This window comes from Lepisosteus oculatus, chromosome 3 (genome assembly GCF_040954835.1).
Source record: "Lepisosteus oculatus isolate fLepOcu1 chromosome 3, fLepOcu1.hap2, whole genome shotgun sequence".
In the NCBI taxonomy this organism is placed as follows: domain Eukaryota; kingdom Metazoa; phylum Chordata; class Actinopteri; order Semionotiformes; family Lepisosteidae; genus Lepisosteus; species Lepisosteus oculatus.
The window spans coordinates 16184426-16196871 of record NC_090698.1 but is presented as its reverse complement, the minus strand read 5'-3'; the positions used below and the strand labels follow the sequence as shown (position 1 = coordinate 16196871).

The 12446-nt window shown below is 40.2% G+C and overlaps 2 protein-coding genes across 3 annotated transcripts in view; one reads left to right on the top strand and one right to left on the bottom strand.

Moving 5' to 3' along the window:
* Positions 1 to 12446, top strand: part of c3h5orf34 (chromosome 3 C5orf34 homolog) — an 89284-nt gene that overhangs the window by 66639 nt on the left and 10199 nt on the right. The window contains exons 3-5 of the mRNA XM_069186950.1: positions 5563 to 6212; positions 7596 to 7697; positions 8677 to 8797. Of these exons, the coding sequence (XP_069043051.1) occupies positions 5563 to 6212; positions 7596 to 7697; positions 8677 to 8797 (873 nt within the window). The remainder of the gene's footprint in view (positions 1 to 5562; positions 6213 to 7595; positions 7698 to 8676; positions 8798 to 12446) is intronic.
* On the bottom strand, positions 442 to 5502 carry LOC138237691 (uncharacterized). Of its 2 annotated transcripts, none has more exons than XM_069186952.1 (5): positions 5261 to 5502; positions 3506 to 3580; positions 2415 to 3319; positions 972 to 2186; positions 442 to 704 (listed from the first exon to the last, which is right to left on the bottom strand). In XM_069186952.1, exons 3-5 carry the CDS (start codon positions 2598 to 2600, stop codon positions 612 to 614), a joined length of 1494 nt encoding a protein of 497 aa, XP_069043053.1. In that variant the 5' UTR covers positions 2601 to 3319; positions 3506 to 3580; positions 5261 to 5502; the 3' UTR covers positions 442 to 611. The 2 variants fall into 2 exon arrangements, with proteins under 2 accessions (XP_069043053.1, XP_069043052.1); XM_069186951.1 differs by lacking the exon at positions 5261 to 5502 and adding an exon at positions 3757 to 3834.

The window sequence follows — 12446 nt, the reverse complement described above, 5'->3', positions numbered from 1 at the left end:
AACGTGACTTCAGTTCCTTTCAAAAACGTCTTCGGCTCATAAAACACCTCAATGTCCCCCCGACTCCCTCCCACCGCTAGAGGGGAGAAGTAAGAAGGATAAACCTATTTTGTAGCTATTAGTGCTTAATCTTAATCAGTGTTTTTATCATTGTGAAGGTCATTGTATGAAATTTGTATTATTTAATACTTGACATCTGACTGCTCCAAAAGCTTACACGATGTACAGTATTTTATCTAACGACAGTTTTCAATTTTTGGGCTTGGAATTAGGAGATACAACAGGGACACAATGAAGTTGTTTTACTTGGCTACTTTTCTGAGATAGATGTAAGGATGGAAAATGATTTTTAATTTTCCTTTAACAAACACTGCAACTACTTGCGGATCTCACTTCAGCCAGAAACTTTGTGAACCATGGATTAAAATGCACACAAACAACTTTCTGTTAACAATTAAAGAATTTATTAAGTCTCTGTGTATTCACAAAAAATGAAGGCTCTGTTATTTTCTGTTAACGTATCGTACACGTCCAGCCCTGTTGTTTCAGTAATCATTGAAGTGAAAGAATGTTGCAGGGGCTATGCTACTGCCAGTCTGATTGCAGTCCCTTCACCTTCTCTTCCTCCTAAAAAGCTTAAGAAAAGCAAAGCAGGAGGTACAGCTTCCCTCTACTCTCTCTGAAGGCTGTTCTTGAGTTGAGCTCTGAAACAGAAGGTATTTAAAAACATAATTTCAGTGTTGACTTACACACTTGGCCATCTTTGACTTCCCTGTCTTTACACAGGTGATATCACACTGCTTGGCTATCCCAGCAGGCATTGTGGGCATGCGATTTGTCAGGTACAGTATACTTAGTTACATCCAGTAGTTACCTCCCATTCCCATTTACAGCTTCTAGAAAAACTAACGACAACTGGAAGAAACAACATAGAAAACAAATATCACATAACGTTTCTGCTTTGTTTTTACCTCATTATCCTTCTGTTGTGTTTTAAATGAAGATGGAGAGGCACTCTCTGAGTCTCTTTTGAGTTTCTTTGGACTTTCTTTCATCTTCCTGGCACCGGTTTTCCTAAGGAGCTTCTTCCAGACACTACTAGCCTTTTCCTGTTCGACTTCCTTTTCTGTTGCCAAACCTTTAAGTTGTCCAACCATGGCTTCTATTTGTCCCGGTCGGGCACTGATGCTTTCAGTTTGTAAAGTGTCCTCTGGTTCTGTACTGATCATTGTGGGTTTTGGAGGGACATGAATTTCATTGTCTTCCTTCTCCCCGTTATCTGGTGGGAACTCGGATGTAAAAGATGAGATGTCATGGTTGCTGGTCTCCTTGTCCAGCTGCATGTCTTCTTCAGCTTGGACAGATATGAGACGGGTTTGTTTTTTTGTCTTTTTCTCTCTTTTATTTCCTCCTGCCCAAGCCTCCTTAGGGAATCTCTCCAATGCCGGGATCTTCTCCCCCATTTGCCGTTTCAAACACCGAGGATGATGTGGTCCTATTAAGGAGCCTTCACTCTGGGGTGGAAAATTACCAGAGTTGCACTTGGTGGGACTTTCTTCGCTGGTGGTAAAGGGCTCCTGCCTCACGTGAGCGATCTTACGGACGACCTGGAACCCCGAACCCTTCCTCACCTCTATGGCCCCATTCGTGATCCTTCTGCCATATGAGGCCTTTGGTCTGGGCTGACGTATACGAGGCAGCAGGTGTCCTGGGTAGCTGTTCATTGAAGCCTCCATCAATGTCGCCTTCACAGGCTCTGTCAAGGAGAGCACTGGAGGAGCTGGCTGTTCTGACATCTCGCCAAGCTCCTCAGCAGCGCAGGTCTCTTTGGCAGTCTGGGAATTGTTGCTGTCGAAAGGTATTCTGGGGTGTCCCTTTACTGTACTTAAAGCATCCTGTTTAAACTCCTCCACCAGTGACAGGTCAGTCTGGGCCTTCTTGGCAAGGCCACGGACTCTGATCTGATGTGGATCTTCCGACAGTGGTCTTTTGGATAAAAATGGAAGGATGTCACGGCCAGGAGGGGTTTCACAGGGGGATAACTTAAGCATCTCATCTATTTTGGCCATAAGTCTGTCCCCATCTCTGGAAACATCGTCTTTCCTAATATGTTGTTTTCTTTTTGGCCCTTCAGAAACTGCTCTTTGGTTCAGGATCTCAGGGAAGAAGTCAGTGACGCCACCTTCCTTTATCCAAGAAGTTAAATAAAATACTTAGGCACATAAAAGACAGAATCACAATATATATGTATCAACATATATTACAAACATAAGCATGTATATACAATTTATTACACAGGCAAAGCCAAAACTTTTCTTATTGTATTTAAAACAAAACTTTTTTTTTGCTGGTATTAAAGTGACCCAGTGATGACGGGTCTCACTTGTGCTTTGGACCCCATCGCACTTCCTCACCTCTGTACCTCTGCTCTTCATCCTCCTGCCGTATGACGCCTTTGGTCTGGGTAGGCGTACACGAGACGGTGGTCCAGTGTCAGACCAGGGCTCCTTGCCACTGTCCTCGCAGGATCTGAGGGGCTCTGTCTGCTCTGCCTGTTTGTCTCGGCCAGGATGGGTTTCATTGGAGAAGTTGCTGAACATCTCTATTTCAGCAAAGTGTCTGTCCACATCTCTGGAGACACTGTCATTCCCACAATGTTTTCTTCTTTTTGGCCCCTCAGAAACTGTTTGTGGGGTCAGGATCTCAGAGAAGAGTTCAACAGTCTCCTTTTCAGAAGGTATTACTCTTTGTGTTACCTAAAAAGTTAAAAAGTCTCTACAAATATAAACCAGAACTACCGTGTATAATATCTCAATATGTATCTCTTAAACACAATACTGTACATCCAGTTTATTAAGTTGGCAAAGCCAGAATTTTTCCTAATGTTTTTTGCCCTTGCTGGTATTCAAGTGCCCCTGTGATGACGGGTCTCACTGGTGGTTTGGACCCCAACGCCCTTCCTCACCTCTGTACCTCCACTCTTCTTCCTCCTGCCATATGAAGCCTTTGGTCTGGGTAGGCGTACACGAGACGGTGGTCCTGCGTCAGACCAGGGCTCCTTGCCACTGTCCTCGCAGGACATGAGGGGCTCTGTCTGCTCCGCCTGTTTGTCTTGGCCAGGATGGGTTTGACTGGACGAGTCGCTGAACATCTCCTCTATTTCAGCAATGAGTCTGTCCACATCTCTGGACAGATCACCATCATCCTTCTCAAACCGCTGTTTTCTTTTTGGCCCCTCAGAAATGGCTGTTGAGGTTTTGACATCCAGGCGGGGGTCAGCAGTCTGCTTTTGACTCATTTCGACTCCTCCTTTCTTTCTCTAAAGTGTCAAACAAAATTCCTAGTTTGAATATGAACGATTTTCTGGGTTTGTTTCCATTTTTTGTACATTTATGTGGCAGTAGAGGATACTGGAAACAATGTGAGACAGATTTGCCCCATAAGAAACTAATCTTATCCGGTAATTAAAGAGCTGATCATGGAGACGCATCCTTTTTCAACTTACCAAGCAATCTTCTGATTGTCTCGCCTTACACTCCACGGCTTTCACTCGGAGGTTGTTCCCCTCCTTGGCATCCATCTTGAAACCCCGCAGAAAATGATTTGGTTAACCCGAATAATTCAATACTGACATCTTATTTGTTAAACATTTAAATGAAAGACGACTTTGACTTTCAGTGTGCAATTTCTGTAAAAAAGTCTATTCTTGTACATAGAAGAGCAGTACCTTGAGTAAATAAGTGAAAAACGTCCTACCTTTATGTTTCAGATAAAATCAAGATTTTGAGGCTTCTCTGTCTGAGAAAGTGTTTTCTTAAAACTTCTTCATCTTCGACGACCTTCTTACCGCGTGTTAGCTTGAACTAAACCCGCTTAATAAGTTTATTTTCAACGCTGGCATAGTTACGAAGTGATGTAACAAAGTCTTAGTTCAACTCATCATATTACCAGTGATGACGTAATAAAGAGTCTTACTTTCACCCAGCTTGACGATATGGCAGCATTAGTGCGTTACACTAAGCGTTAGTGTATTCAAATAGTGCAAAACTAGTTTCATTTACGATGAATATCGATAGAAAACCTCCGATACGAATGAAGTCTCAAATTTTTATTAGCATGGCGCATGAATTACAGTTTTGCCGAATCAACAATTAATGCAAACACCTTTAGAATCTAAAAACCATTATAATATTCGAGATGTGTAAAAAAAAACTTCCTGTAACTTCCTGGAAAAGTCCTGTAACGGTCGTGTGTTGTCATTGTAAAACTCCTCCAGGAGGGGGCTGTGTTCTCCTTCAGTACAGGCTCAGCACACTCACACTGTTCTGTCATTAGTCGTCATTGCCTGTCGGAATTATATTACAATTTTATATAAATATATATCAATTTTATAGTTGCTGACCTCCGTTTTACAGTATGATTTGTAAAGGCGTAATATGTTTTCACTCTCGTATTCTGTATATTTAAAAGGTTTTTGTTTCCCCCCCGGCGTGAACAACCGGAGACTTTCTGGAAAAAGCTCAGCACTGCGGACAGATTTAATACAGCTGTACGACAATGTCAAATATATTAATTCATATTTGTATAATGCAATATTTTGTGTATTTAATTCAAATAAATGGTATAAAGCTCACTGCTTCTAGTATTTTATTCATTTTGTTCAGATTCTTAGGGAATATTTGCACAGTATTCAACCTGTCTTGCTGGTTCTCCTTGCCACCACGTGTTATGTGATGAGTAGTAAAATTTAATGTTTAACATCTGCTCATGGTCTAAAATCTCACGTGTTGTACCGTTAACTGGCGTTAGCTTTCAGTGTTTTTCTTCGTGATTTGTACAGTACATGGCTACTACCCTGAAATAGATGCATGGATGGAAAATGATTTTTCACATACTGTAGGTGTGTAACCGCTTGCTGATCTAACCGCAGCTAAAAAGCTCTTCGGAGGTGGTGTGGGCCCTCAGATCGCGCTTTTTTATTTACCGAAGGAAGTATAGTACGTCTCCTGCAAAACACTGACGGTGTGCTCCCACGTGATCTCATTTTAAGTCTCTCTTTAGTTATTCACTTTTCTCGTCTTCTGTTTGAGCTTTCACTCATGTTGTTTTTCCTTAAAGTTAAAAGTTAAACACAGCGGTGGTGTTTATTTTAAAAAGGTTTATTTTGTTTTATGATACAACTTTATATTTGAGGCTGTGTGCAAGATTCATTCCTTAAGTAATATCAGATGATCGTGTTTATAAAGTAACTGAAACATACCTTTCAAATAATTGGTTTGCCGTTTCCCACGATAACAGTGGACTTCATGTTCTGTAGCGCGGCGATAAAATCGTCGTTGCACACACAATACTAAAGCTCTGTAATAACGTAGCGGCATATTTGCAGGTTAATTGTTCGTAGTATATACAGTATTTGTTCAGTCAGCTCCGTGACGTTGTCTCCCCTACAGATAGTATAAACAACGACTCCCACACCGCATTCGTTTGCGCTGTGTACGGAGTATCTTCAGCCTTCTTTTCGCATACAGCAACTTTTTTTTTTGCTTTGTTGTATCGTTGCAGCGGTGTTACCACTATGAACGAGAAGTGGGATGGCCCGCTCTTAGTTCCGGCTGTGCGAAGCTCGGAGATGACGGCACGGTGGCGGTGACCTCTGTGGACGGCAAAGCTGTTCTCCGCGTGTCAGCTTCGGGACGGGAATTCTGGGTGGAGTTTCTCTGCAAGGCCAGCCAGAAGTCAGCCAGGCCTGCCAGCCTGGAGCCAAAAACCGAGTTTGCTGGTGGCCCTGGAAATGCCAAGGAGCGCTCTAGAGACGAGAACCCAAAGGTCACGCACAGTGAAGTGGAATCGGCAGAGATCCAAGAAGATAATGGAGATAGACACCCCATCGCCAGGAGCTTGAGAGTTGTCTCCAGTCAAAGTGGCACAAGTCATAGATTCTCTGAGCCAGCTCCCAAACAGGCCTACCTTTGCACCTGGGTGTTTCAGCACCATTCACTGTCATCCTATCCGTCTCTATGGCACCATCCACTGTCTCTAGCAGTTGCTTTTAGGAACTCCCTAAGGGAGAATAATACTGACGCTGTGGGAGACAAAGATGTGAAGACTATAGGGCAGACCTGTGAGCCCCGGGGTCCAGATGTAATGAAGGAAGAGGCGAGCTGCTTGCCTGAGTCTCTGCCGCTGAGCTGTCCCTTGCCACACCAGCACAGGTCAGAACGTCACACACACGATCCATGAATCCTCTCCATCTGCCATCACATGCAGCTGTAGCAGCAGTGTTTTCAGTGACAACGGTGCCATTCTTTCATCTCACACTATCCACTAGAATATTACCTACTGGAAACCAAAGTCTCTCTTCCTTGCACTTTTCTTCATACAGTATGTTCCTGACAGAGGTATATTGCTTAAACACTGGAGAGCAAACCCACATCTATAGAAAGTGGCATGAAACGAGGTTTGTACAGAGGCACCAAACAAGGTTACATCCCAGGAAAAAAAACAGTGCAGAAACATTAATACAAGCAGAAAATTATTTTCTGACCAGGTTAGAAACATGCACTCCCTTTTAATTCTGCCTTTTGCAGCTGAGTGCAGTACTGTATACAGTATACTGTACAGTAGATTCCCAGAGAAGATAAAGTTTGCAAGCGAGAAAAGGCTATTATTCTGGGGATCTCTTCCAGCCATCTCAGGATTTAAGCTTCAATAACATGGTTAGTTAGCTTGTTCCATGTTCCTACAACCCTTTTGTGTAAAGAAATCTGTCATGTTCGTTATCTTACACTTCCTCTTAATTTCCGCTTGTGGCTTCTAGTTCGTTCTAGTATCAACCCTGAAGAAGCTTTTTGAGTTAACGTTCGTCATTACCTTTCAGGATGTTGATTCCTCCCATTGCCTCGAACAGGGGAGACTCAAGTCCCTCATGCTCGTGAGAAGGTTTTGGGACTGTCATGTGAAATAGTTGGGTGTAATTAATACATTACAAATGTCCTCTGTTCAGCAGAATGCTAAGGATCTTTACATTTGAAACCCATGGTCACTCTGATGACCAGCATGATCTGTCTAATTGGGTTGGGTTTCCACTAATTTTCTTGTGTGTTAATCAGCCCACAAATGTTGGTGACTGATTGAGTATTGAATAACTAGCAATATGTAAATCTAAAAGAGAAAACTGGATGACATTGTATATGAATTGAAAAAATATGTAAGATTAGCTACATACAGAGAAGAATTGTTTTTATGGAACCAAAATCATTCCTAAATACAAAATGTCCATTTCAACATGATTGTCCCATGACTAGGTTCATTAAGGATTTAGAAAGAGGTATAAGGAACCATTTTTTGTTTTTTGCCCATCAAAATCATTATAAATTTAATTATTTTACATTTCAATTTCTTTTATATTTCAGGCTGTGTTTTAAAATATTTCTTTTGGGCTAAATTCTTCTAGGTTGCTTCAAGAAAGGTTAAGCACTGCTTTCACAGTGCATACGACAAACTGTTTGCATGACCTGTCCCAGAAAATGCCTGTGGTCTTGTTGAAACACTGAGCTGGATGGGCTCCTTGTGAGGAATGTTTGCTGTGTGTTTAGGTGGAACTTTAAGGAGAGTTTCTCCCAGGGTGACCAGGAGATGGAGCAGCCCCTTCGAACTGAGCTTGTCAGTGTTGTTTGGTGCCAAGGGGTGGTTTATCGGTAAGTCAATCAGATGCTTTCAATGTTTTTTTCTTTTGACTGAAGATGCACAAGACACTCCCAAAAAAGGTGTCTTATTTGATATTTATATTAATATACTGTAGTATTTAATGGTTGGAAGTTCAGGTAAAAAAAGTTACTTGGTACAGATGAATTTGCTCTGTACATTTGTTTATAAGAATCATTTCGTAGTGTGTGTCTTCATTATGGGAAAGCACCCAAGGCGACTTTCCTATCTTTCACTCTTTCACACCATAGGGTCCACAGGAAAAAATCACGGAATTCAAGATTGTTATTTTTATTCTACAAAGTCCTCCTTCCGGAAATGTGCCCTCTCATGCAGACTTTCTGTCGATAACACCTCATAGATATTTCTCATTTAATTTGTCTGCTGCAAATCCCAGGTTCTCCTCACAGATTCTCCCTCCTCACCCCAAAGCAATGGGACACTTTTAGCACCTTGTCGAGTACTGTACAATAATGTGTAGGATTAACACTGACAGATGGAACCAGTTTCTCTGCACTTTTGCTTTTAGTACTTTAGAGCTATTGTAATTGTAATTATTGACGATAAATACTGGTGTCACCTTATATTAGGAGAGATGTTTTGGAAAGGGGTTCTTTACACCAAAAAAGGTTTAAAATCCTCTCCTAGATCTATATATAGTATATAATATGTGCATTGTTTGAGAAAATTATTGCACCTCTTTTAGTGTTAGGACAAAAGGCACTAGAGTCCTTTCCCAGTCTACAGACGAGTCACCTATTTTTTCCTAAAAAAAGTTCCGGGATGGTACTGTATATCCAGATCTTAAGTCACAGATCAAATGTGATAGCCTGCAAGTTCTTTGGTCCTCTTCCTTAATGAATGATTTTGATTAGGACTTTATTTATCATGTTAAGGTGAGACATACACTGTGTCTGTTTAGCAATCTGTTGGTAAAGATGCCTTTTCTTTTCTCCTCTCCCTTCCTGTCAGGCTAATCCGCAGCACAGTCTGCACCATAGAAGCTTACCCCGGTGATGGCTCAGTCATCAGATCGAAAGGAGCGGTTGCAAACTACTTTACCCATCACTTCGCCAAGGACGTTTCATGCCAGGTATGCAAGAGGTCATGATGGAATCCTTTCCAGATCTGGCAGGATACCTCGTTGCATGCTTTCCTGTAGGAAATAAGTCTTCATATAAGTAAAACTCACTGGCATTCCTTAAGGGTCTCTGTCTCCTACCCCTGTTAATTTATTAAAACTCTGTCTTTTAAAGAGCAGCGACTAAGATATAAAAGGTTTTTATTGCTGAAACAGTGACTTGGGGATTTTTTCAGCCGAGAGTGATTCCACATTTTGTACACAGCAGGCACCCCTGCTGAAATCCATGGTTATTATTAATCCAGTTTCTGAGAGCAACTGGAACTTCAAAGGAGTTCCAGAGAACAGAAAGTCTGAAGAAACACATCCAGATGTGCCAACATGATGTGATAGCTATTAGAATATAACAGTAAAGGAACAAGTAAAGCTTTATTCCGTGCTGAAAAGAGAAGAAAAGAAACAGCGTTTTGGCTGTGGACCCTTCTTCGGGTGTTAACCGATGGAATTGTCAGCTGCTAAACAGTTAAACAGCTTGACCATTAAAAATATTAAATATTAGTTACATAAGGGTTGATTTAAGAATTTGACAGCTCTGTAGCAATGAGAACTACCAGACAATCCAGGAAAAAGGAACCGTGCCATTTATTTTCATGGACATGATGATCAATTTTGAATTTTGTTCTCAAAAGACAGCTATTAGTTCTAGATTCATTATTATCTATAATATTAGTTAGATCAGTTACATTGTAAGAAAAAGAAGGAATCGTTATCTTACATTTCTACACCTAAACAACACATGACTCATGGCAACACGTCAGCTGTTAACTACAGTGTCACATGTTTTCCTATAAACTCTGCTATATGATGTTAGTATGGTTCCTTTTGCCTTCCTTTCCTCTGTTACTTGTTAGAAAAAGAATTTTGATTTACTTCAAAAAAAACACTTGTTGAAACTTATTGTAACCTCTGATCATAAAACTTCAACCCAGATGTTCCCTTAAAAATGAAATTGGACAATTACGATTGTAAGACATATTGTATACTTATATAACTTATATGATATGTAGGTTTATGTCTTCAAAGACTTTAACTTTCAGGATACTATATTTAAGGGTCAATGGAAGCACTGCCTTTTAAACGTCAGATGTTTCTTTTTTAACCATATTTGTGTTTGGTTTAACATCATCCAAACACAGAGGAGAACCTTAACTAGACATGTCTGTAGTTTAAATCAGAAAACTGGCAGTGTGAGCTCTTGCTGTTGTTTGTCCTTTTCATTTGAGAAGTCATTTTACTGCTCACCAGTAAATGTTTTAAAAGCCAAATATTTTGTTGCTGTTAATTGCCCTGCTGTTATGTGCCCAGTCGGTGGTTTCAGATGAATTTCCTTAATCTGCACCAGTTCGCATACAGTAGTGTGTTTTCTTCTCAGACTTTCTCTTTTTCTTTGGAGTCCACCGTTTATTTTAGCATCAAAGTCTGTTTGAACTAAAACTAGGGTGAGGTGGTGATTGCAGCTTTTTTATTAAAATATAAATCTTTATTTTTTCTGTCCCCCAGTTGATTTCACCATTATATTTGCACAGCATGGAAGACATGAAAGGAATTACTGTTCAGTCCACTTCAGGGTTGAGCTGTAATAAGCACTGTGATGTGCCAGTGGCTCCAGGTGAAATGTGAACTATTGTGATGCTTCTGGCTTTGTGAGATTCAACTTTTGCTCATGTACTGTATCTGGGTATCACTGTCTTTCTGCTTCCGGAGCTTGCCTCTCTTTCTGCTTATCACACGTCAGTATGTGAATTAATTATTTGTGTGCATGGTAGATAAGATAGAATCACTGTTTATGAGACAGCAGCTTAAAGGCTTGAACTTCAGTAAGGTTACCACTTGAGAAAACAGTGTGGCAGAGATCTGAGGGATTCTTTCAAATTGTGTTATTTCCTGTGTTTGAGACAACCATTACATTCCTTGAGCTTTAAACACATGAACTTTATTACAACTGAAAGACAGATTAAATTCAAAACAAACAGAATGTCATAAATGTGAGCAGCTACCATCAGCTTTTTTAACAGTACAGATATTGTCCTTGTAAATGAGCAAAACCATTATTCTACATAAACTATATATCCTGAGCTGTTAGAGAATATATTCTGCAACTGCTTTAGGGAGGATTATAACCAAATAATAATGGGAACCCTAAATTTGGTCATTTGAACTAGGACTGTCATTTTGTGAAACACAGTGAATAGTGTAAGCGAGACCCAGCTTCATGCAGCTGTTCAGGGCAATCTCTCTGACATCACATGCTGGCTTTGAGGCAATTTATACAACTTAAATAAGAGGGCATCCCTTATATCAAATCATCATTTCTACAGCATATGAGGCTACTGAAAGTTGGGATAAACATTGCCAAGTGCTGACCCTGCTGTGAGCATTTATACAGAGCACCAATTCTAACAGAGATGTGCATTTTCCCCATGATCATTGATATGATTTCAGCTCTCTTTTGAAACCTTTATTCATTTACTTACCTTGATAAATATTGTTTCAAAACTGTACTTATTTATCCACAATAACTTGTCCTTGATTATTAAATGCTGTTTTATCCTGTATGTTAATAGTAAGGATTGCAGGTCAATTATTTTTTTTGTGTTAATACATACTCAGCTCCATTGGTTAATGCTGTAAAGCAGTACAGCAACTACAACAGAGTTATTTCATTTTAAATGCTACAGCTGACTAAGACAGCTCCTGTGTGAGTACAATGAAATTTTCTTATTTATCTTTACAAACATCACTATAGAGACTGGAATAATTATTAACAGGAACAGAAACTATATGAGTCTAAACTATATGAACAGAAACAATAATGACATATCTTTGATCAAACACTATTTTTAATTCACGTATAGAGTAGACAAGTATTCCCTCCTAGAGAAAATAAACCCTTGTTCCAGACAACAATTAAATACCCTGTACCACCAAAAACAGCAATGAAAATATAAAGAAAGTAATGCCCAATCATATAACCTAAAATAGTGTCTGTCCTTGAAGTCTTAAGACCATGTGTCCAGCTCTGAATTTCACAGGTCTTTTGTAGTGCTTCGGGGAGATATAGTCGAAGCCCAGGACTCTGTGCACTTGTACAGTAGATGTTATCCGAGTGATCAGGGTGAGATAGTAATGGGTCAAAGACAGGCTGACGTTTAGAGGTGGGTTCGAAGTAAAGAGGTGTGCAAAAAGAAAAGAAGATATGAAAATTAAAAGGGCAACACGGCTGCCAGTCGAAATAAAAAAAGAGAGGCTGGCGAGTTAGCAAAAAAGAGGAAAAAATAAAAACGGGGAAAAATCTCACTCAAGTGGAGATGGAGTCTGGATAAATAATAGATAACTTCTTAACGGAAAAACCTTCTGCATGGAAGAATCAGAGATTAAAGGTAGGTAGATAATGTTATAATTTAGACTAGAAGAGGGGTGTGCTCGCTAGGTTGGCAAGGTTGAACTCTAATGACGGAGCGAAGCTTCGCATTCTGAACAGACTTAAATATAGATGTAATTAGTGTGATTGGGAATGAGTTTGGGAGCCCAACTGAAAGAACAAAGGCTTAATTGAAAGACATCCCAACCTGGTTGGAATGACAGGTTGAGTGCTTGTGGG

Excerpts from the sequence above, each read along its gene's own strand:
- LOC138237691 (XM_069186952.1), bottom strand. The coding sequence starts at position 2,600 with ATGTTCAGCAACTTCTCCAATGAAACCCATCCTGGCCGAGACAAACAG. Across the intron at positions 2,187-2,414 it reads TGAAGAGCAGAGGTACAGAG|GAAGGTGGCGTCACTGACTT; the intron begins GTGAGGAAGTGC and ends TCTTGGATAAAG. Across the intron at positions 705-971 it reads CACAACAGAAGGATAATGAG|AGCTCAACTCAAGAACAGCC; the intron begins GTAAAAACAAAG and ends CTTCTGTTTCAG.